Here is a 25665-nt window from a genome sequence, read left to right on the forward strand (position 1 = left end):
TACTATTTAGCAGAGACATTTCCTCCCTGTAGATTCCTTCCGCAGTGTGACACAGACTGAGATCACTTCAGGGAAGGTGTACACATCACCCCTCTGCGGGAGACCTGTTTGACTTGAGTCTTTAATAGCCGTAAATTACAGGTTCTTACAGGTTCTTACAGGTGGTCTGCTTGCCCCATATAGTTGAGTATAGTTTAGAGATTAAGCTATATTTAAATGTCTCGACTTGAATCTTCTGACTCACGTTCGTTCTGGGAAATTTACTGCATTTGTTTCTTCCTATTTTCAGATGACTCACGAGTGGCTTGGACATCTATGCACCGGCAGATAATGAGGCTCATGTTGGCGCACCCTTCATTGACTGTATAGTGTTTTAATTTAGCGCTCTAGCATGGCCAACAAATAACAGTTATGTTGTATGTTCCTTTTTGCACATTAGACTCAAATGTATGAATCTGTAGATATTTAAAAAAAAAACTGAACATGTCGCTGGGTGAGCAGTCTCAAAAGTGGTTTCCAACCCATGTCCAAGCCACTGTCCTACAAGCCTCTGGCCTATCTCCAAAAGGCAAAAATGGCACCAACGATGCCTACACTATTATACAACTGGGCAAAGAGAAGTACTCAACATCGGTGGCCGAGAAAACACTAAACCCGGTGTGGAGAGAGGAGGCTTCCTTTGAGTTACCCGGACTTTTGGTTGAGGGGAACCCAGAGGTGTACGAGCTCATGCTGATCGTCATGCACCGCTCTCTCGTCGGGATGGACAAGTTCCTGGGGCAGAGGTCCATCAATCTCAATGAGATCTTTGACAACAAGGAGCGCAAGAAAATTGAGTGAGTACGACAATGCAGCAACACGAGTGCCGCACTATTATTCATGAATATTTGAATCGGATGAAAGACTTTTATAACACCTGGATGTTCTTAAATTGATGCAACAAAGAAAGGAAAGCGATTACAGCTTCTTCAAACTGCTGCGACTTGTTTTCTCCATTGTTTATTTCATCTAATGAACCTTGAAGTATAGGCAGCAAATATAATCAGTGTTTTGTTATGTTTTGTCGTTGGAACAGGAACAGCTGCTGTGATAAAATTCCATTCCTTCCTAAACTTTAGAGATAATTAGTCGGGCGAGGTGATGCTTCTTGCAGTGTGAAGACTTTAACGAAGACATAGGGCCCTGTATTTCTTTGTAAATGTTGACAATGGGATTGCAGTGGCCACTTATAAATCAGTCCTGAACTTGCCAAGAAAACTGGTCACAGTGTTACATAGGAATGCAGTAGTTATATTAATATCTTCATTTGCCCACTCTATTACTTCTCCTTGATTTATTGTCATTTCATAAAACCCAAGTCCAAAAATAACAAGCAGATTTGCATATATTGCCTCACTTTATACAAATTAGATCAAAGCACTGTTTATTCACCACACACACTGGACAAAAAAGGGAAGCTTACACAGACATAGTATTCCAGTCATCAGTGGGCGATGGCATGATGACATCACTGCCCTGCTTCTGTTTTAGTGCCACACATTTGAACCCTTTGGCCGTGGGATGTTGTAGCCAGTATTTTATTCCTAATTAGGTCGTCGTTCTTTCCACTGTGTCAGATAATTAAAATGGCACTTTTGCATTGTATTGCCCTGTGTTTTGAAGTGGACTTTAATGTGGCGTTTTGAAGTATGAAATTGATCCACCAGACGCGTTTGATCAAAGTTTAAAACCTCATTTGTGCAGCAACTGAATAAAGTATTAAAGCTCATGTCCAGTTAGCGCCATAGCAACATTTTTCCATCTCGCTGACCCTCTATTGTTTTGGGCTTCAGTAATAAAATGCCATTGTTTGTGGATTATTTTTAGAGTGATTAGTGGCTGCTGCTGCTGCTGCTGTGCCCAGTTCAAACTTGTGGATCTGGCTGAGCGTGTCTTGTTAGTCACCCCTCTGGAGACAGCGGGTTCAAAGGGCTTTCATGCTTTGCGGGTGTATGCCTTTGACAATAGGCTGACCTGTTTCCTCCTTTGTTTACTTTATGTATTGACCCTGCACTGTAGATAAGGATAAGGAAGGTTGTGGCATATTTTGTCATGGCGGTTTGTGATAAAATTCCACATTCAATAACACAGATAATGTCATAACATGATAACTACTTTACAGTATAGCTGTCACATTCAATACTGTATGTTCTATCCTGTATTAGTGGTCACTTGGGGCAGGCCCATGTATTTACATTTCTGCCATGGTCAGACTCTTACACAAATAAGCAAAAACGTCTGATCTAACAATCTTGTCGTCACTGCTTATTGTACTCGGAGCCATTTCTAGTCACTATAGGGGCCTCACTTAGACAAAACTATGTGTGCAAATCTCACGTCAGATCCAATATGTTGAAACATGGGAAAATCAAAACAAAAGCTTTGAGATACTGATTGTGAATGGTCGGCGGTGCATTCTCAGGAAGTTGTTTTATGATTTATTATGTCTTTTTTTGCTGAGTGATCTCAAAATGCAAGGGGAATATTGCTTCTTACAACAGTTTGTTTCATCCGTATCCTCTGGGGCCTGAAGCATTTTCCTGGTGTCTTGTCTACCTTCCCCCATTGTGACAGCTCTGCCTGTTCTTATTGTTCGAAAGGTAGCCAGGTATAGGGGAAGTGACTATTGTTCATTGTCCTCCACATATTGACATTGAGATAAACTTTAGGCTTGACCGTTTTAAACTAACTCAAAAACACAATAATTGCTTTTTATTTCAACATAAATTAGAAACATAAGGAAAAACATACTTGTCTTTTGATAAAATAATTATAATTATGGTTATGATTATTGTGACTTGACGTCCAGTAATTGAGCATGTTTGCAGAATTATCTCCAAATTAAAGCCACATTGACTTTTTACAGTGGGAGGAAAATGTATGTGAACGCTTTGGAATTTCTCACATTTCTGCAAAAATGTGTTGTGAATGTCATCAAAACCCTATCCCCACTGTGAAGTACGGTGCAGGAGAATCATGGTGTGGGGCTATTCCCCTGCCTCAGGGCCTGGACAATGTGCTGTCATCAATGGAAAAATGAATTGACAGTTTTTTATATTTTTAATATCTTGATTAACTTGAGACATTCACAACAGCGTGGAATAAGTAAGTGATCCCTTGTATTAAATAGCTGGCTGATCCTCCTTTTGCAGCAATAACTGCTTAGACCAGGGGTGTCCAAACTTTTTTCATGGGGGGGGCACATATTGAAGCGTACACGGGTTGAAGGGCCGTAGATCGGTAGTTATTGCCGCAAAAACTTCGACTAGCAGAGGTTTAAATTGTGCCCCATACCTCTATTTAAGCTTAAAACCTTCATGTCAGCTCAGTCTCACAGTAAAAAGGTTAGAATTGTATAGAATTATTACATTTCAGATAAAAAGGTCCATCTCTGGTGATGTGTACCAAGACAGCAAGAGGCCGAGGGCCACCATAAATTGGTCTGAGGGCCGCATTTGGCCCCCGGGCCGCACTTTGGACACCCCTGGCTTAGACGATAAGACGCTCACAACGATCAGGATGAATCATGGACTATTCCTCTTTACAAAACGTCTGCAGCTCAGTGAGATTCAGGCGGTGTACTTACTTATTCCATGCTCTCCTGTGAACGTTTACATTATACTGTGGCCAATAAAACTACGATCAAATGTGAATGTTTGGGTGATATTGGTTCAAGCAGATACTGTTTATTCATTCTTATGATTTTGATGAAGATCAGACCACATTTTATAACCAGGCAGAAATTCCAAAGGGTTCACATACATTTTCCTCCCACTGTATGTATAGGTTGGTATGTCTCAACAGAAAATAAACAGCAAGTCATACCAAACTTGCTCCTAATATCAGCTATGAAGTATACAGTGCTTTGTTTTTTACAGTTGATTATCAAATAAAAGCATTTGGACGAGGATCGAATGTATTTACACCTCATGTTTGGCTGCCTGTAAAGCAAAGCGACCATGGAGACAAGCGTTTTTATTATATGTACTGCATGACATGTTATGCAGTATGGCTCTATAAAATGACGTTCATCAGTGTTGTCATTGGTTGTTTATTGCGTTTATTTTTTGAAGAGGCCCAAATCGTACCCTGAGACTGTATTTAGCGTTGTCCAAAATCACTAGACACCACTCAAAAAACATTAACCCATCCCATTCACTTGTTATGAGAAGGAGTGTCCGTGCTTTATATCTAAACACAAGAATGATACGATGATGAGGTCTTGGCTGAACGGGGTCATGGACTGAGTCACCGTTACATTAGGTAAAGCCCAGCAGACTGACTGACCGCCGGTGGGAGCCTGGAGCTGATTATCCTCCCACTTCCCCCTGTGCCATCAGCCGGGACAGTGACAATACGTCCTAATCAGCGCAGATTGCTTGTATTTGCCGACGCACCTTGGGGCTGTGCACTTTCTCAAGCGCCTCTCCCCTCTGTAAATGATCCGGCTCTTAGCTCATTGGCCTAATCCCACACTGACAATGATGCTAGACCCTTGATACTGTACGCGGGCTTGGTGTTATTTAGCGGGTCACGGTGGCCCACTGCAGCGATATTGAGGAGAGCCGCGCTGATATCGGAGGAGGCAGCCCCGGTAATTATCTCGCACCTGTGTTTGTTGATTGTGAGGAGGTTCCCAGCGGTCCCGGCTCGAGGGGGGGGAGGCTCGATGGTGGTTTGTCTTGGCCTTGAGCGGCGGGCGGCACACATGAGGAGCAGCCCGGGACCCGTCGCAGCAGCAGACCAGAGCAGAGGGGCCTTTCATGAGTGGACAATGACGCACAATGGAATCAGTATTGCATTTTTAATGGTCTCAAATAGCATTTCACTAAGACTATGTCTCCATAAGAATTTATAACATAGAAAACCTACTAACGCTGAAGTTTGTAGGTTTTTAACCCCTTAACTCCCACCTGAACCGAGCACATTTTCACCAGTTTGGCTTTACCCCAGTCCAAAAGCTTCTGGAAAAAAGCTGTGAAAAAAGCAACAAAACTGAGATGAAAACAATGATGGAAATGTGACAAAAAAGTGAGAAAACATAGACAAAAAAGTGACGAAAAAATGACACAAATTTGACAAAAAAAAATGACAAAAAATGGACAAAATGTGCCAAAAAAAATACAAAAATGTGATAAAAATGTGACAAAAAATTATAAAAATGTGACAAAAAATGATAAAAATGTAATTAAAAAATTGACCAAAAAAATGACAGAAATGTGACAAAAAATGACAAAAATTTGATGAAAATTTGACAAAAAAAATAACAAAAAATTGACAAAAAAATGACAAAGTTACAAAAATTAGTTGAATACCCAACAAAAAAATCTGACGTGAGGAAAATTATCCTCTCAGACGGGTTCAGGCGGGAGTTAAGAGGTTAAGCTTTTTCAGTTTGATGAATGAAAATACATTGAAGATCTGTCTGTTTCTGGACCGATATGTGTCATGGCATGAAATTATTAGTAACTCAACTGCATTTGGGTTGGACAATTAATTGAAATCGCAGTCTCTACTTTGGTCAATCTCAATAATCATCATGGGATTTTATAATGGTTATGTATAAAGGACAGGTTTACAGTCAGAAATGGCTCATTTTGGAGTTTGAATACGTTTGAATGAGACGCTGGTAGTTTTTTGTGTGTTCAATGAAACTGGGTTAGTTTTTGTTTGAGCTGAGGTTTATTATAGTAAAGATATGTCTAAGTTCTTGAATCAGCTACATGTATTATATTTGTGTGTGCGTGAAAAAAGAAAATTTTATTAGAAAATCGAGATCAATAAAAAGATATTTATTTGTCATGTCGTCTAGCCCATCCGTCCATCCATCTTCTTCCACTTTCCGGGGCGTGGGGGCAGCCGTTTGAGCTGCCCAAGTTACATTGCACCAGCCTCTTATGGCTCCCCCTGCAGGTGGTGGGTCCATGGGAGGACGGCCTCACGATTAACCGGGCCTCTTGGTCTCTCATAAGAAGCTTCTGAACTGCTCTTTGTCTGACCCATCACCTAGGACCCTTTTGCCATGGGAGACCCTACGAGGGACACAAAGCCCCCGACAACAGAGCTCTAGGATCCTTCGGGTGCTCAAACCACCACGTTAAGGTGGCGGTTGGAGGAGGAGTCGTCCAGCCCTAAAGTGCATTATCAAGCTCTAAAAAGTACTGTAAGGGAGAATAACATCCGTAGCAAGGATTTGAAGTATCCTCCATGTACAGTCAAGCACTGTACAAAATGTCGGCGTATGTTGGAACTTAAAGGCAGATTGGCACTAACTTCACTTACAATAAAAAATAAACCTGAATCAGTGCTTTTTAGACGTTAACTTTTTAATATTTTAATATTTAACTGTTCACGTGCAAAAAGATGATGTAAGATAATACCGTGAGAGGCCTGTCACGTTAACAAGTTTGATATTAAGGCAGGAAAGTATTGCGATAAACTATATTATTATTGACTCTAACGATGCAAGATACTTTCAACTCTCAGGCATAAAAATGAGAGTAAACCTTTGTTCTACAAGTGCATAATTATATCCTAAAATATCACACAAGCTGCAATAAATATGAAATATAATGTAATTCAATTTTCTTCAGTTAGAAATGAAAGTTTTACAAAGAAAAAATAGCCGGGAATGCTAGTAAATCTACAAATGATAATGTATCGTTATTTTTTATTTATTGAATAAGTGGATATAGTAATTATCATGACAGCCCTCGTCCTTGATGGGAAATGTATATACGTAATAAGAAAGTACTTATTTCTTTTTTAAAAATGGTTTGTGCCAGTGACTTTTCCATTGAGCCATGCATATAAGTGTAAAATGGTGTATTAAGTGTAGTGTTTAGTAAATACAGTCGGTCCAATGTCCCAGAGGCAGATATTTAAAGGAAAATTGGTATAACTTGAGCACATTGCTGTATCTGTAATTATAATTGGCTGTGTTTCTTGTGGACACTCTCCTGGTCTTTGACACAGAGGATAGGTCTCATTAGCATGTATGAACTGTCGGTGCGCCCCGCGCCGTGGCTTTGCAATTTCCCAAATGCTTGTCGTTGCGTTTCTGAACAAAGGCCAGATTTGTGCAAATGCCACTTTATTTTGCTCACAGTCAAGGCACAAATCCCATTACTTGCAGCTGAAAAAGCAGAGAGGTTAAACAAATAGACGCCGAAAGCCGTCTGAAATGGTCTATATTATTCAGCAGGAGGCTATTTCTTATGTTCAGTTTCACAAAGAATAATGTTTATCCTCTGAATTATAAATAGTATTCTCACTATAGTAAAAAGTCAAATGATTTAAGCCCCTGCATTTGTGGATTAGTCTGCTCAAATTAGGCCTTTCAGTGTTGCCCACAAAGAAGTAGGCAGAGCACATTAGGGAGAATTTGGGCTATTTTCACCATTTGTCACATTGTTTGATAGTCTTTTAGCGCATTTGACTGGGCTTTTTCATGTTTTTTTTTTTTTTTTTGTAAAGAAAGGCCTCAAAGATTCATCATTCTGCAGTAGTAGAGCCTATAGTTTGAGGTTTAACCCAGGAATCTAACAGAAAAACATCTTAATGTGCCTCAGTGCAGGTGTTGGTTTGTGTGTTTCTGATTGTCTACATCAGTGGTTCTCAACCTTTTGGAGCCGTGACCCCCAGTATAAGAGGTATTGGGGTTTGTGACCCCCCCACCCAGGTCACACCGGGAAAAATAGGAACATTAGCCTACATAATTCTTAAAAAACAAAGAAAAAAACAAATTGCTGAAATAAAATCCATCAAACTACAATCAAATGATGGCACTCTGGCAAAGTAGCAAACACATGCTACAATAAAACATTAGATTATATGCTATTGAAAATATATATATTTTACCTATATGATCTGGCGACCCCCAAATTTGTCTCGTGACCCCCCAGGTTGAGAACCACTGGTCTACATAATGTGCAAAAGTAGTATCTCGAGAAACTGATCATAGGTTTTTGACATTAGTTTGGCTCTGCTCTCCATCTATTGATTAAGAAAAGACTCAGCCCAGGGAGCCGAGTCTTTGGTATCCGCTCTTTTAAAAGACTAGCTTTTTCTTTATATGCATTTTTAGCAACCCCTGCTAAATAACTCTCAATATCTAAGACTCAATCGATAAAAGGCACGCTTTTTTAATTTGAATCATCTAAAATCATAATGGGGCTAACATTGAATAACATCTTTGTGAATAAAATCTTGTGCCACAACGAATAAAAAGAGGCTCCAACTGTCTGAAAAATCATTTTTAGTACTTTATCACAAAAAGCTATCACTTGTGTCGCCTGCTGCATCGTTGGTCTAATTCTTGTGTTTGTTAAGGGGGGTTCTGGGTAAAACTGATCTGGCTCTTTTCACAATTGAGATCCGGTTTGAACCATTCACCTTAACCTCTTAACCCCTGCCTTAACTGAGCGCATTTTCTCCAATTCAGCTTAAAAGCCTAAAAGCTTGCAGCCTACAGGCCATTGTAACGCCACATTATAAAGCTAAGACCTATATAACTGATCCAAACTTTTTTGTCACCACATATTTTCAGAAAGTACAAGGTCTTGGCTTTCAAATTAGGCATTGCACCAGACAACAGGCTGTAAACAAAAACGTGACAAAACAGTTGCAAAAAACATGACATAAACACGGCAACAAAACGTTTACATAAGTTTTGTAGGTCTTTGCTTTCGAATGACCTGTAGGCTACAAGTCTCTAGCCGAGAAGCTTTTAGATTTGGGTAAAGCCGAACTGGAGAATGTGCTTGGTTAAGGCCAAGGTTAAAGAGCCGTTCAAAAGAGCCGGTCGGTCATGAACGTCACGTCATTACCCGCCGGCCATCAAGCCTTTTCCCCCCTGTGTGTTTCTGTAGTGTCACTCTTCATTTTGGCTAACCCACATCCCCTCTCTGCCCTTTCAGCTGGTACGCGCTGGAGTCCAAACCGAGCAACAAAAAGAAGGAGCGCGGCCGCATCCAGGTCAGCGTCCAGTTCATGAGGAACAACATGACGGCCAGCATGTTCGACCTCTCCATGAAGGAAAAGCCGCGCTCGCCGTTCTTCAAGCTCAAGCACAAGATCAAAGGGCGCAAACACGACAGCGGCTTCTCCGACACATCCTCCGCCATCCTGCCCCGCTCCGCCCTGTCCGACCACGAGCCCAGATCTCAGCAGGCCCCCGCCGATCCCCCGGCCCCCTCGGCACCCGAAGCCAAAGCGAAGCGGCCGCTGCTGGCTGGCGCTCACAAGCTCTCCGCGGCCCACTCCATGTCGGATCTGATCGGGAACAACTTTAGGCCCAAGCTGGACTCCATGAACTCCATAGAAGAGACTGGAGGTAAGGGTTCAGGCTTTGCTTTGTTCGTGTCATTGTTACAGATGAATGACGGTCACAAAGGCAATAGGGAAGTGGTCACCAGCTATTTCTGGCACTCACGGTTGCCACAGGTGACAAAAGCTGTCCATGCTGTTCTCCATGAGAAATAGGCCACAGTTTACCGCTTAACCCCCTCCTGAACTGAGCACATTTTCTCCAGTTTGGCTTTACCCAAATCTAAAAGCTTCTTGAAAAAAGTGCCAAAATAGCGACAAAAAATGGACAAAATGAGGATGAAAATGCCACAAAAGAGCAATTTAAAAGTGATTGATAAAGTGGCAAAAATGTCGGCAACAACGCAAGGAAAAGGATCAGTTTAGAGATTAGTTTTGTTGATTTGGGTAAAGTTGAGCTGGAGAAAATGCACTTGGTTAAGGCAGGGGTTAAGAGGTTAACTTACCCCTAAATGTAAATGCAATTTTGTGTGACAAAAGCTAAAATCTAAGACAATCAGAGCTCCTGTTTCAGTGAAAGAAGCTTAAACGAAGGACCGCACAAAAATAATTTAACCTCTTAACCTCCACCTGAAACAGTTTCTCCAGTTTGACTTTCTTGGAAAAAAAAACAAAAAAACATCAAAATAGCGACAACAATGTAGCAATAACGCAATTAAAAGAAATGTCGAAAAAGTTGCTACAACACGGCAACAACGCAAGGAAAAAGAGCAGTTTAAATCAGTTTTGTGGGTTTCAAATGAGGCATTACACTGGCCCATATAGGCTGTAACTTTTTAAATTTGAGTAAAGCTGAACTGAACAAAATGTACTCTGTTAAAGTGATTGTCTGGAATTCTACATGTTTTACAAATTCTATAAAATGTGCAAAATCTGGTCTTGCAAAGTAACAAAAATATACTTTATATCTATTATTTTTTGTGAAGTCCCTCTTCCCGGATCTCAGCAACTAATCAGAGTCTAGTGTCCTCCCGCATTGACCAATGAGATGAGCTTTTCCTGTGGACCGGTCTATCAGGTCCAATCAGGAGGGAGGGGGAGGAGCTTGTTTGTTTGTTTGCTTTTCGAATATTCGGTTCCTGTTCTCCTCATTTTGCAAACTAAGAAGGGCTTTCTGGTTAAAGAAGGGAGGAATTTGATTATTACTCTTCTCACTTTGCAGACTATCACTTTAAAGGGACGATACAGAGTTTAAAATTAAGTATTTTCCTCCCCCTACATGTTCCAACAATGTCCTAATGTGTAGAATGAGCTCAGACCTGTTCACCACAACTGCCTCTAACATCCTGCACTGTCACTCAAAAAGGTGTTTATTCGGGTCCGAAGGGCCGTCCTGCACGCGCTTAATATAGAAGCTGCAGTTACACGTATGACCTGAGGTGGCAGTAGCGAGAATAAAATGGCTAACTTGCATCTAGCCCCTTTAAGGCAGAGGGTAAGAGGTTAAAATGTAAGAAAATACAAAGTAGCATCGGAAATATACCTCTAAAAATACATAGAACCCCTAAATAAATGTTGCTTAAATGTGATTAATTGATTACAAAGGCCATAATTAACTTGATTAAACATGTTGGTTGTGTCCCACCAATCAGGATACTTCATAGTTCTAATGTAATGTATAAGAGTCCATTAACGCATTACGGCTGGCACACGGTTTCTGTGAACCAGGGCAGCACATGTTGAGCTAACCTCATATCTGATGTTTACCCACAGGAGGCTCGGCTCCTCACAGGCGTTCCCAGAGCGAGGTGCCAGGCTTCCAGGACGGAGAGGGCCACGCTGACCCCTTCACTGATATCACCGACGGCCTGCCACAGAAGTATGCCACGCTCCCACGCAACCGCAACCCATTTGAGGGCGAGGCGGGGGGCCAGCAGCTGTGGGACCGCTCCAAGGACAAGAAGGAGAAGATCAGCCTCCTGGAGCGAGTGACCGGGAAGAAAGAGGGGCGCAAGAGCAGCAGCAGCTCCAACGGGACGCGGGTGGGGAGCACCGGAGACCTGCGCTCACCGAACCCCTTCGCCAGCGACGGGCAGCAGGCGGACACCAACCCCTTCAGCTCCAACTTCAAACCAAGGTCAAAACATAAACGTGTCCCGCCCAAAGTTTTCCAAATTACCCCCCAAAATGTTTATGTAATTAAAAGAAGAAAAATCCCTGGGTCGTCAACTCGAGATTGAGAATTGTATTTGAACAGTGAAAAGTTATCGATGGTGTGGGTAATTGATTTTTACAAGGGGCCACACGAGTATCCTGTGTTGAGTTATAGGGCAGCATCAGCGATAACTTTGTCAAAATTATATCTTGATGGTAATAGCAAATATTGTAACAAAAGAAAAAATAACAGACTGACGTAAAGTGATTGTAAAGTTAACAAAGAGAACCCTCTTCTCTCTGCTCCATTTCATTCGAACTGCAGTGACTTAGCAGTATATTTATATCCCTTTTGAATTAAATTGATTTTAAAATATAGAGTAATTTGAGCCCACTCTGGTGCCTCTTATACGCCACTACACAATTCCGGGAGGGAGATACAGAATTATAGACAGAGTATCGAGGGCAGGATAAAATTGCTTCCGGGCCGCAGATTGCCCACCTCTGTGATAGATGGTACTTTGCTTCGATCTTTTTTCAAGGCACAAAGTACAGAGAGAAATCTTGCTCTGTACTCGTCTCTATGAGCTTAATCTAAAATTCTTGACACAATCCATAATAATAAACTGATATTAAAATGTAAAAAGCTACAGCTATCGTTCACATAAAGACATTTGGACACTGACATGTTCTTTACCATTTATGTTTAGGTCAATTTTCAACTAGGGATGTCAACATTAACCGGTTTTATGATTACCACGATTATTAAAGGGCGCGGTAGGTTAACCGTAAGAATTTTAGAAGCCAAGATTCAGCTGAAATCACTCGTGTCTACAGAAGGACACTCTCCTCCAGAGGTGCATCCACCCTAAACAGCGATTGAAGAAAACAGTGTGTGACATCTTTGGGGATCCAAAAGATGACCATGGTGTTGTTGTTGCTGATGGAGATCCTACATGCAAGTCCTGTCGTTGAAAAGTTGCAGCAAAAGGCGGTGATACGTAGAATATGAAAAAAAACATCTTTGAGATAATCCTTTGCTGTAAATGTCCAAGTCAAGGTCACACAGGCCCGTCTTGTTAGTGCACTTTAGATACACTTCCCTGTAGTCTGTTCATCAAAACATCTGACAAATAATTACGCAGGGCAGCCCAAGTTTTTGATCACAATGAATTAATTTAATTTGAATTTAAGGCTAGACACGGCAGGTGAAAGTATTGATTTTTCACGCAGTGGTCGAAGTGGAGATTTTTATCTGTTTTCCTCCCTTTACATCTTAGTTTTCACGTCAGAGAATAAAAATTACAAAACTCACCCCTTATGATGTTTATTTTATGATGTTTTGTCGCCTGTGAGGTGGGGGCAACCCGGAAGTAGCTGCTGCGCCGCGTAGAAACGCCGTCTTTCCCGCGGGTATTCATTCATAAATATTGACAGATTTTACATCCACGTGTCCTGATGACGCTTTTCACCCAAATATGGTATTTTTCCTCCTACGAGACGCTGGTGCGGAAGAGTCGAAGAACGGGCCGCGCATGCGCACTCGCTACAAAACTTTTTCTCTGAATGAGAGAAGGCCGCACTCGGGCAGCATGTGAGCCCTTATAGTAGCTCCAACAGACTCCAAACTTTCCAGTCTTGGACTTAATAATATTTTGAAGTTTTCTCAGAGGGATTTTTTAATATCTAATTCCTAGCCTGATTTATTCAGTTTTGAAACCAAAAAGTTTTTACAGATTTTTTCACTGATAATTAGTTTATTGAAAAACTAAACAAAATATCCCAAATCCCCTCTGAAAAAATCTTAGTTACTAATATGTCAATAAAATAAAACCATAAATTTTAATCTGGCTCAATTCATTATTTTGATTTCGTTGCCCAAAATATAGGCAATTTTGGCCATTTTAATGCTCATAATGCCTTATTTTTATGTGAAAACATAAAATGACAGAACAAACGCAATACATTTTTTTCTCATATTTATATCTGTAATGTTCAGCAAACGTTTGAAATTGATATCTCTAAAAAAAAAATTTTTTCCCTATTCACCTGCAGTGTCTCGCCTTAAAACTACAATTGCAGTTACAAAGCTCCAAACTATATCGTTATTAATGTCCAGCTCCTGTGCCCCTGGACCTGTTGTTGCCTCCCAGCGGGGCGGCACCCTGCGCGGGGGTATATTCCTTACAGCGCCCGGTGGAGTTTCAAAAACCCCGTTGATTGATATCTGCTCCCTCGGCCCCCGACTTGTCGAGTGTTATTGTTCAGACAGTTGCGCGAGCCCCGTGTTTCCTGTGTTGCTTGAAGAGTTGTTGCGCGGTGTGGCTGGGTTCTGGTTTATCGACGCAGAGGTGTCATTAGTGGGTCTTTAAAGGGCCCCGGCTCGATAAGGAGGCCCTCTGAGCTCCGGTAATGAGATCCACTGGGCCGATAGACCACGCAATTAACCACTTATCTGCGAACGCTTCAGTCCGTCATCCTCACTGCCGCCTTTGTCATAAAGCCACAGCACACTGGTCATTTAGGACATAAAGTGGCCAGAAAACGACCTTTTTTTTTTTTTTTTTCAACTCGAGGTGAGGTGTTGTTTAAAGTTGGACCATTTCAGGTGGAACATGGACTCATCTCCCAAACCGACTGCCAGGTTTTAGAAAACACTCTCCTATTGGGGAAATCTAGCCTGTCCAGCCACACACACCTCTTTCTCATTATATTTGAAGAAGAGAAAATGTTGAGAATAAGCAGAGAATCGTATGACTGGCCAAGCTAGGAAAAATCTGTATTTGTCAAGAAAGCCAGAAAGCTCCATCTCATAAATCAAGAGTCTTCCACTGCATGGCCGACCAGTCCAAGGCCTTAAAGATAAAATAATAATGACCTGGCACTCTCCTGAGTTGACTTGAACCCAAGTGAGGTCTTCTTTGGGACGCTTTAATGACAGATTAATGCAACACAAAATAAAATCCTTCTCTGATAAGTGTCTGGAGGCTGCGGTCGCTGCGGCACAAAAAGTTAAATCTAGAAACTCATGCATTCCCTGGATGCAAGTCTTGAAAGTGCTATCGAAAAGTTAAGTGGAGTAATTTGACAATAAGTTTTGGTAAAGTCAGATCTAGGGGTGAGACGATAAATAATAATATCGTTAATCGCGATGAAAAATGCGTCAGTTTTGTCGATCGCCACATTTTTTGACTATCGTGCTAGAAGATAATTGCTAAATCCATCAGAGAACCAGTGCCGGTAACTTTACCGGAAGTGGGTACGTCTCCATGGGGTTGTGACTAAAGTCAGCAGTATTTAAAGGCCACCGTTTTTTCATACCATTTCGAGCTATATGAATACACTGGGAGAGGCCAAATGCTATCAACATCTTTTGTCTATTTGCGTGACTGAGAGCACACAGTTCTTCCATACTGTGATATGATCTTACCTGAGCTTAGACGAGTTGATACGTACCTGCCTGGTCTTTGTGCGTGCCCGTGGAAGAGCACTCGCTTCTAACTTCACCCTGTTTGGAACTATAGGAATACACTGGGAGAGGCCAAATGCTCAACTCGTCTAAGCTCAGGTAAGAACATATTTCAGTATGTGAAAACGGTGGCCTGTTCCTTTTAAGATTTCAGAAGGTTAATTCCTCATCCAAATCCATCCATTCATCCATCAATTTTCTTCCACTTGTCCGTTGACGGGTCGTGGAATCACATTGCACCATCCCCTTATGGCTCCTCCTGCAGGTGGTGGGTCCACAGAAGGACGGCCTCATGATTCAAACCAGGCCTGTTGGTCTCTCATAAGGGCTTCTGAACCGCTCTTTGTCTGACGTCACCTAGGACCTGTTTGCCGTGGGCGACCCCACGCACCAAGGCCTGACAACATAGCCCCCAGGATCATTCGGGTGCTCAAACCCCCCCACCATGTTAAGGTGGCGGTTCCAGGAGGGGTTATCCAAATCCATTCTTTGATTACCCACTGCACAAACAGTATTTTCTGTGCGGAGCTGCTCAATAGCTGCATGTTTTGTATTGATGGCAACAGTATAGTCAAAAATATTACACAGCGTGCCTTTAAATACTTACTTTGTCCCATACAATATGACATTTACATGCCCAATCCCCATCATTTCTGCAGTTTCGGTGATGTTTTTAAACCATAGTCAAATATCGTGATAATATCATTAATCGCAATTATTTTGGCCAAGATAATCGTGACCCCAAATTTCATTATCGTCCCATCCCTAGTCAGATCTCCTAAATTTTTAGTCGTTTTTTTCTTTGTGAAAAAGGGTAATTTCTTGTTTCGTAGTTTAGTACTTCATTCATTGCATAATAAATGTTTTCAGATATTTTCCTCAGAATGCTTTCCTTTATGCATGAAGGTATGAGGTTTAGTAATATTAATACCGATATCAACCGATACAAAGAGCCCTCCTTAAAAGTAGGCTTGTAAATAATTTGTTGTTGCCGTGACCCAAACTTTTAAATGTTAAATGTTGGAACGAAAGAAAAGAAAAAAAACTCATGACAGATTTCACGAGTCCTGCAAACTCCACTAATTAAACTTCACACTGTTGTTTTGATGTTGCAGTGACAGAAAATCCACCGGAAGTGAAGACGGCGTATTTGGACAAAGGAAAGACAAGAAGAAAAGCGTAAGTTCACACGACCGTGACCCGTCTCATTAAAACATATTGTCACGACGTCGTATTTACTTGACAGCCGATTGAGAAGAACGAGCCGCGACCTCCACCCGTCACTCCTATGGCATTACATTAAGGCCTGTGTTTTTTTAATTGCGGAGGTTGATTTGACATGAGCAGCTGGTGACATTGATCTTTTAGGCCTTTGAAAATTCAGACGTGCCACTCAACTAATTAGCAGTACATCGGTTTGCGGCCCATTCGATTGTATTAGGAAGCGCGCGGGGTGAGAAAGTGCACAGCAATTGGGAGGAATACACTTTGAAATAACAACTTTTGATAATTACACATAACTTAGGTAATTGTTCTTAATAGTCCGGGTGTTATTTCAAATTAGAAGCGAGATTTTGGCAGCTATTACGCAGCAGACCTGGCATTTACCAGCGTAGCGGCGGTGGAAGTGATGGGTAAATGAGTAGGAGAGAGTGGCGATAATGGCTTTCCTCACCTTTTTCTTTGTGGCTGTCGCTAACTGCACATGTGCCCCCCCCCCCCTTGTACACTGAGCCTGGCAGAGACGCCGGCTCTCTTCTCACTGGCTTCAAGGCCCCAATTAACAACACAGACGGGGGGGGAGAGGGATGGAGAGAAACACAGAGAGGGAGAGAGATTAGAGGAGAGAGAGCGAAAAGGGGGGAAAGTGGCAGTGGAGGGAGGAGAGGGACAGAAGTCTTACATACATGCGCGTTCAGGCGGCTTCCCAGACGGTTCATTCGAGAAGAGCTGCTTACTCGTACACAAGCCTCCGCAGTTTTTCCAACCCGGAGGAGATGCTTTCCCTGGCCCGAGTGCAGAGTGCAGCTTGGCCGGATGTGCCCAGAAAAAAGTGATGGTCTGTGGCACAGCGGGTGAAGCGCGATGAGCCCCTCGTCAAATCCCACGCGCATCCTCCAAGTGTTCATGCTTCACTTTACTTTGTGTGGTTATGGTGCGCAGGAGATCAGGGATGTTTGGTGTGTTAGTATTTAATAATAATGATGATGGATTGCACTTTTGTTGCCCTTAAATAGCTTCTGTCTCAAGTCTCTCTCTGTAGGGCTGTTATGATAATTACTCTATTGATCGTTTTGTCAATATTTTTCGAAAGTAATATATTATTTTTTTACCCAAAGTAAGCTGTATTGTTCAGGTTAAGGACAAACATAGCTGTACTGTTATGTTTAAAGGGGCTAGATGCAAGACGGCTGTTTTATACTCACTACTGCCACCTCAGGTCATACATGTAACTGCGTCTTCTAGTATATTAAGCTCGTGCAAGACATTTTGGACCCGAAGTAACAACCTTTTGAGTGACAGTGGAGTTGTGGCGAATAGGTCTGAGCTCATTCTACACATTAGGACATTACTAGAACATGTAGGGGGAGGAAAATACATAATTTTAACATTTTTAAACTCTGTATAGTCCCTTTGAAGGAACAGGCCACCGTTATTCGATACTGAGAGATGTTCTTATCTAAGCTTAGACGAATTGATGTGTACTTGTCTAGTCTTCGTGTGTGCCCGTGGAACAGCGTGGTAGCTTCTAGCTTCACTCCCGTTTGGAGCTATAGGAATACATTGGGAGAGGCCAAATATAATAATAACATCCTACACCTAATAACATCTTTGGTCGTTTTGCGTGACTAAGGGCACTGAGACCAGACAGGAGTGTATCAACACGTCTAAGCTCATTCAAGAATATATCTCAGTATGTAAAAATGGTGGCCTGTTCCTTTAAGCTTTTAAAGTTTCTGTGACTTAAAAGATCTTCAATAATTTGTAGGCTCATTATATCGAACTTCTTTTTGGGACAGGCCTGGTTGTTTGTCTTTAATCTGGTGGTGAGCTACTCAGCTACTGTTGCAGCCACAGCTGACCTGGAGTCGAGTGACTGAAGCGAGGCTGCTAATCTGCACCATACGCCCCTCTGGCCCACCAACCCCTCACTCACTCTCTCATTCATTCTGGCCTAATGGACATGTTTTAGTGGCAGGAGGAAGCTGCTATATTGAATTTGTCCTTGATTTCAAACTAGAATTTCAATAAATCTGTCTGTGGTGCAAGATAGTGTAATCATCTTGCCCCATGGACAGATTTATTGAAATTAGTTACTCAAATCATATTTCATTTACTTATGGACGACCGGCTCTACCATTTTTGCTGCCGTGCAGTTTGAGCGTCATCGACCCCTCCTCTCACCAACACTCCAGACGCTCCTCGTTTGGTATTGTGCATATGAACAAAGTACTACAGGCTGTTTTGGCACGTCTGTACAACTTGTAGCCGGAGAAATGGCGCGCACAATAGCACACAGATAAACCGTGTGTACTGTTTGTAAAAAAGCTTCACGGAGCAGGAGAGTGAGAGGAATAAAAGGGGGGAAAGAAGGGAGCTATGGAGAAACTGGAGATGAAGGGAGAGATGGAGGGAGCAGAGGCCTAGTGGGGGAGTATGATATGGGGAGAGAGGGAGACAGAGTGGGAGGGAGGGTGCGATTTCAAAGCGCCGTTTAGATTCTCCAAGCTCAGCTCATTAGAAACTGTAATGACACAAGTGGAGAATGCCAAGTGAGCTGCGGCTTATCTCGGCGGCTCACGACTGATCGGCCAAGAACGGTCATCATCACTTTGCCAGTCCATGGTCATTTCCAGGCCTGTGTCGCCACCCGCTAAAGCTCCTGATTATTACTCTGTTAGCACAAGTGCGAGTGTGACAGGGCTGTGTGTGCATGCATACGGGGAGCAATGGAAAAAATACGCTTTGTTGGCACATTTGAAGAGTGGTAATCAAGTTGCAGAGCATTCATTATAGCTAGGGCTTCAGCTAATGACCAATTATTGATTTTATATATGGCAACATCAGGTCTTGATCGAAAATAACGATGAGGAACAAGTCATTTTCCACAAAGTGCTCTTAAGATGTGGTTAATTTTTGTCAATAATTTTATTAGACACAAATTATTTCTGTATTTTCTGTTTGGGCCTAAAATAGTTGCTAAAGGAAATGATCTGATTCATCATCACTCATTTGGTTTTCAGTATGGTCTGCCAACAAATGCCTAGTGGCTTCTCATGTACTGCACTTTCCAGGCATAACGTACGTCCATCATTGTCTGTGAAATCAGTGGAGCTCTCTATGAATCATGGGTCACTGATAAAATAATACTTTGTCCCAGATGCAAGCAATACTAAAGGCAAACTTCTGAAAAACGCTCACCTGTATCTCACTGTGGCTAACTTGCATCATCTTACTCCTGCATTGCCGCCCATTGGTCAGTATGAGGTCACTCGTGGGTGAATAAACCCGATAACTCCCTAATTAAAAGTCTTCCCAGTCTGGTTGTTTAAATCAATGGGTGACGTCACGGGCCTCAGAGCCGCTGGTCTGGTCGGTCTATAGCGCCGCAGTAGATCACGTTCCCTCTCGTTCCACTCTTTTTGTTCAGAATCAGTGACTGGCTCTGTTCTTCAAACCCTCCTTACATTCTTACATCGGGCATTTAATCTCAGCGGCAAATATTTCATTTCACCTCACACACACTACATACAGTCAGGCACATGTGTGTTATGGGGACGTTACATAGACATGCATTCTTTTATTGGTGCTTACTTAAGCACCATACTCAATACTGTATGTCGCATGTTCTGTTAGAGGTTAGCAAAGGTACTACAATCACAACTCAAACTGTTGGTTTTACAGCAAGATATGAACATAGACATATATGTAACAAGTGAATTTCTCCATTTTGAGATCAATAAAGGATTATCTTATCTTTGTATGAACTAAATAGGATTTGATTGGGGTCAGGTTTTTATGGCAAGTATTCACTGCAAAAAATAATTAACTAGATCATTATAAACATCTCAATTTGAGCATAATAATCCAAATTTTAGTTGTTTTCACTAGTTAAGAAGTTCTTGGGCATTTGTCCTAGATTATTTCACTTGTTCTGAGATGTTTCTGACTCGTTTCGATACATTTCGTCCTTATTTCAGGTCATTTTCTTTGCCAATGGGGTAAGAAAATAGGTCTTATCTCATTGGCAATTTTACTTTATTTCAAGCGAGATTTACCCTAGAACTGGTCTGAAATGTCCTCTTATTTCAAGCGAGATTTACCCTAGAACTGGTCTGAAATGTCCTCAAACAAGCAAAGTAAACTTGGTCCGATCAGGAAAAGTGTCTAAATGAGTGAAAACCACTCAAAACGAGATACATTTCCTCAATTCAAGTCATTTAAGCCAATGCTTGATATATACTTTTTGTAGTGTTGATATACAAACTGGCTTTAGTCATTGGAGAAACCAACCTACAGCCCAGTGTTCATTCTTCTTTCTGATTATCTGATCATTTTACTGTAAAATTGTGTGCAGAAATTAACATTGCAGAGCATAATCAGTATTTGATTTGAAAATGCTTACCTCAATTCTGGGGGCACAAATAGACAATGTTTATGAAATATTTTGATGCATTTATTTATATATTTGGTGGGGACGGTGCATGTTTTTGAACATATATTGGGCTCATGCATGTAAACACACCTCGCCATATTGTAGTCATGGGCTGATTTTCCTCCGTTGTCCCACACTCGCACTCTCAAACACACCCTCATTCATCCTGGCCTATTGTACATGTTTTTAGTGGTAGGGGGAAACCGGAGTACCCGGAGGAAAGCTAGGCAGGCGGGGAGAACATGCAAACGCCACACAGAAAGGCCCCGTCCAGGTGGGAATCGAGCCCGGGAAGCTGTGAAGCACATCAAAAACATACCTGGAGTTGTGTGCGGAATCTTTCAGTGTTCAGTAGAGCAGGGGTAGGCAAGTTTTCTTAACGGAGGGCCAATTTTTTTCATTGTAAAAAGACCGAGGGCCGAAGCCGCCAATTTTAGGCCAAAGTAAAGCACTACACTGGAAAAATTAGCATCTTAAATGAGATAAATGACTTAAAATTGCTTGAATAAAGGTTCTTTGTGTTGAATTTGAGTCTGTTTGGACTAATCTAAGACAAAGATACAAATGCTAATGCCAATGGAACAAGCATGAAACCCACTTTGAAATCAGACAAATGAATTTTTACTTTTAACATTATAGTATATAATATATTTAATTTCACTTGAAATTATACAATATAATCTGAATTAAGAGAATAATGACTTGTTACATTGGCGATAAGATGTTTTATATGATCTAAGACCGGACCAAATCTTCTCAAAACTTAGATTGAATCTCTTAATTCATGTAGGTTTCTGTCAAAAGTGAACATACTATTGAAGCAACTGCACAATGAAGGGGAGCAAGAAGAGGGGAGAGTGGGAGGGGCTTTTTTCAGCGCATTCATAGGATTGGCTGTTTTAGATCAGTATTGCATTTTCTAACCAACAAAGTGTAAGATTGTAATAAAGGTGTTTTTTGAAATGACTACCAAATATCGGGAAAAATGCATAATCACCCCCCTTTAACTAGACATAGTTCTGAATCTTAAGTTCTAAATTATACATTACATGGTTTTAAAATACTGTTCAGGCAAAACACCATTGTTGCCAGCATGTACTGGTATTTAGGCTAAAAATAGGTGGTAGCAAATGGCCACACGTGTTTTGTAGTGAAGGCACTTGTTACGGGTGGGCACTTTCCAGGAGGAGGACACCAATAACAAAGAAGTAACGTTAGCATCAAATCGACCCTACACATTGTATTGCCAATTCACACACACATAAGCCTCACCCGCACACGCTGTATTTTCCTCCAAGGACAAAATGACCCCCCAAAATGTGCAGCGCAGTCCCCGTATGAGTGACAAACATGAGCACACACACACGCTTACACACAGTAGCCATTTTCTTTTTTTTTTTTGTTGCTGTCGGGGCGATTAGATAACAGGTAAGCAGCCATTGTCTTTGCCCAGCAGCGGAGGCCCGGGCAGCGCATGGGAGTGGAAGATGATAAGAGTGGTATTTTAAACAGGGGGAGGATGCCCAGCACTGGAGCGATAAAGTGCTCCCTCATTAAAAACGATTACAGCTCCTCTCACAGCCGGGCAATACGATCCGGCCGCACATACCGTCCACTGCGCCGCTCCAAACGGGCCGCAAAGAGCAAACCCGGGCTCCTGTTGCATCACCATTTTAGTCATCGTATTCCTTTTGATGGGAGGAATTAAATCACGGATCGGCCTTTTACTAATATTAGTCACCTGAGGAAGAAGATTATGAGCCTACACAGACGTTATTGGGGGAGTTTTGCTGTAGGCATATAAAACAATGGTTCGTTTATTTTTCACATTTTGTCCAGGCTATTAAAAGATTAGTAATTTCATCCCAGAATAATTACCTGTAATACAAAATACTAATGGGAGATGCAGATCAAATTGATACACCCTCTTTAGATCACATACTTTTAAAAAAACCTGTCGAGATGAAAGGTTTTGCTGCATAAAAGGAGTTGTTGTAGTCTGTTTTTCATTGCTCCAATCATAGCAGTCTCTTTATATGGCATTGCGCCGTATGCCATGTAATCCTCTGAGAACGGCCTCGTCGTAAATACTCCCAATTAGCCTTTATTAGTGACTGAGCGGCGACATCAACATATGACAGTTCGTGTCACTTCAGGCGACACGTCTAATTACTGCAGTTTCTGTTTGTGTATTATGAGAGCTTGGCGTATCGTGTATTTGTCAGATGGTAATTGACTTGCCAAACACCTACTTATTTTTATTGCATAAACAGCAAAACACAGCTGTAAGGTGAAAAACATATGATCCTTAGAAATAATGTTGTATCACTGATAAATGGGTAAGATCTGTTAGTTGTTGCCTTTTGAGACAATACTTAAAAAATAGATTTATAACCAAGGAATACATATTGTTGGAAAATATGTTAATACATCACAGAAATCAGTCCCATGTAATGGAATTGTGTAGATGTGAATATGCATGTGTAGAAATGAAGGCCGTTCAAAGAGTTTTTAAATCATTTTTGAGCGCTCCAAGCCTTAGTGGGGCATAGTATCCTCTAAGATCACCTGCTCAATCTCTATTACCTGCAAACTGTTGCTCAAGTGCCGTTATGGGCAGAGTATTACTATTATAAATTATAAATTAATATTATATTATTCAAGTATCTAAATAAGTAGCAACACAGATAACTACTCGCATAAAAGGACCGCATGGTGGTACAGCAGTTGGCACTCATGCTTCACAACGAGAAAGTCGGGGATCGTTGAGTGTCTGTGCTTTAACCTATTGTACACTTAAAACATGTACAATAGGCCAGGATGAATGTAGTGTGTGAGTGAGGGGTCGGTGTTCAGAGGGGGTGATGGCACAGATTGGTAAACCCGCTGAGTTTGGCGCGAATGAACAATGACTACACTGTGGGGCTTTGTTTGGTGAAAATACTACATTAATTTTTTTAAGTGTAAAAGTGTTTCGATAATAGTTACTAATCCGGCATTTCCAAATAATATACTATATGTAACAGATTTAGACCGAAAACAAACTTAAGAGAAGATAAATCCAAAATGTATCTTTTAATTTCAAACATTAACATAAACTTCTTTAAATGTGTATCACTTGTAGATAGGGCTTTAACGATACTTGGTTTTCTATACCGATACCTGAAAGATACTTTTTCTGATACTTATCCTAAATTATTTGTCATATAGAACCCTAAAACAGAAAAAATAATGCCATTTTTTTTCCATGAAACACATTTAAAACCTTTTTGTATCATTTATTTGAGCTGAAACAAACAAGTAACTTGCTTAAATGCTGTCCCTGGACCAACAGACGTTAAAACTTGATTCCCCGTACCTACTTCAATACTAGGAGTACCTTAACTTTTTTTTTCCCGATACCATACTTGTTTCGTTTAATGGTATGTGAATACATTACTCAAATTTATTTCCTTGTTGCTTTCAGTGTGTGCATGATGTGAGTGTGAATGATTTGCTTCCTTGTCCTATGGAAGTAACCTATATTTTATACTCCTAGTAGAGAGAAATCGATATTTGACATTTGTGGGGAAAAGTAGTTCATCTCCGTGTTTGGACCACAACTAGTGATTGAAATAGCTCTATTTATTCAGGTTTAAAGGTTTTATCTATCTTGCAATCTTGCTCTGTGCCTGTGCCTTCCAGGTGGAGAGCATCGCCGCCTATAGGAACCTGTCCTTTGAGGAGGTGGTCCAGGAGCTGATCAAACAGAAGGAGGTGGTGAGGAAGAAGGACGCCCACATCCGAGAGCTGGAGGACTACATCGACGACCTGCTAGTGCGCGTCATGGAGGAAACGCCCAGCATTCTCCGCACGCCTTACGAGCCCAAGAAGAAAGCAGGGAAGTTTGGTAAAAAATAGTAAACCAAGGCTTCAGAGGTGGCTTTACAGTAATCTTATCTTGTGGAGTGGATGGGAACAAATGGGACTTTTATGGACGCCGAATTCAGTTGAGTTTTTATAAGTGAATGCAGTTTTTAATAGACATTTGAATGGTTTGGCTACTGAAGTCGGTGCGAAAATTGTGGCCTTTTCGGCACAAGTTTCATTCCTATTGTGCGAAAGGTGACGCCAGATGTCATAAATGTGTTTGTTTCTCTCATTTTTGGTTAGAATTACACACACAATCCCATTTAAGTTTGAATTTTGATGTTACATGTGAAGCCCAGTGGTTTTCAGTATCCTTTCTTGTACAATTTTGTGAGTTTTACATTTATTCATCTGCCAACTCCAGGTCTTACGTTACAAGCACTGGCATATGTTGCAGATAATGTGCAACAATTTTTTAATTTATTGCTATAGATAAAAACTTCTCGGTTGTTTTAAAGAGAAAAAAAATCACATGACTTGGCAAACGTAAGCGAAGAGCAGAGTTTTCGTTTACAAATGAGATTTTTTTTTTGTTTGGTTTACATCAGGGCAGCCATCCTAAATGCTCTCCCGCCGCTCCCCGCTGCAGATGCGTCGACTTGAACTCTCCTCCCTTTTGCCCCGAATGAATCACTTTAGGTATGTCTATTACAGGAAGCAGGGCTATAGAAGGATATCACCGAGCGCCATCTGTTTTGTCTCAACTTTCATAAAACGCGGTGTACATTTCTGTCACGAGTTCCTCGATCATTTATTTATGGCCGTCTCTCACGTTAAGTGCAATAAGTGTTTAGCGTATTGCTTTGCAATCTACTGGAAATCGTATTGTTTACATTGTAATTATGTCTTAGATTTACACACACAAAAAAGAAGCCGGGAGTGCGCGTTACAAGGGACGCTGCGTCTTTTGTGAAGGCAACACAGTTTTATATTAAATATGCTGAGGTTGCAGCGGGGCGGCACGACTGGACCCCATTGGTACGTTTAACACTACGCATTTTAACTATTGGGAAGTTACTCTGTTAGTTCTACTGTAAATGGTCCTTAAGTTTACCTTGTGTTGGAGATTTCCCCCCAAATTACAGCATCAATGTACAAAATATAGACATTCCTCGTTATGTACTTTGTTACTTATAATTAAAGTTTACGTCAGTTCTACAAAAATATAGCA

At 41.3% G+C, this 25665-nt stretch overlaps 1 protein-coding gene across 1 annotated transcript; it reads left to right on the forward strand.

Annotated features, from left to right (window-relative positions):
- Window positions 1–413: 413 nt before the first annotated feature.
- rab11fip2 (RAB11 family interacting protein 2 (class I)) lies at window positions 414–24786 on the forward strand. Its single transcript, XM_079560357.1, has 5 exons — window positions 414–836; window positions 8958–9373; window positions 11080–11443; window positions 16045–16108; window positions 24270–24786. Exons 1-5 carry the CDS (start codon window positions 484–486, stop codon window positions 24483–24485), a joined length of 1413 nt encoding a protein of 470 aa, XP_079416483.1. The 5' UTR covers window positions 414–483; the 3' UTR covers window positions 24486–24786.
- The last annotated feature ends 879 nt before the right edge of the window (window positions 24787–25665 follow it).

The sequence above is a fragment of the Gobius niger genome (genome assembly GCF_951799975.1).
Source record: "Gobius niger genome assembly, chromosome: 7".
Classification (NCBI taxonomy): Eukaryota; Metazoa; Chordata; class Actinopteri; order Gobiiformes; family Gobiidae; genus Gobius; species Gobius niger.

Bases quoted from the DNA above. Each gene is read 5' to 3' on its own strand.
- rab11fip2 (XM_079560357.1), top strand. From the start codon at position 484: ATGTCGCTGGGTGAGCAGTCTCAAAAGTGGTTTCCAACCCATGTCCAA. The intron at 837-8,957 runs GTGAGTACGACA...CTGCCCTTTCAG, and splicing joins AAGGAGCGCAAGAAAATTGA to CTGGTACGCGCTGGAGTCCA. The intron at 9,374-11,079 runs GTAAGGGTTCAG...GTTTACCCACAG, and splicing joins CTCCATAGAAGAGACTGGAG to GAGGCTCGGCTCCTCACAGG.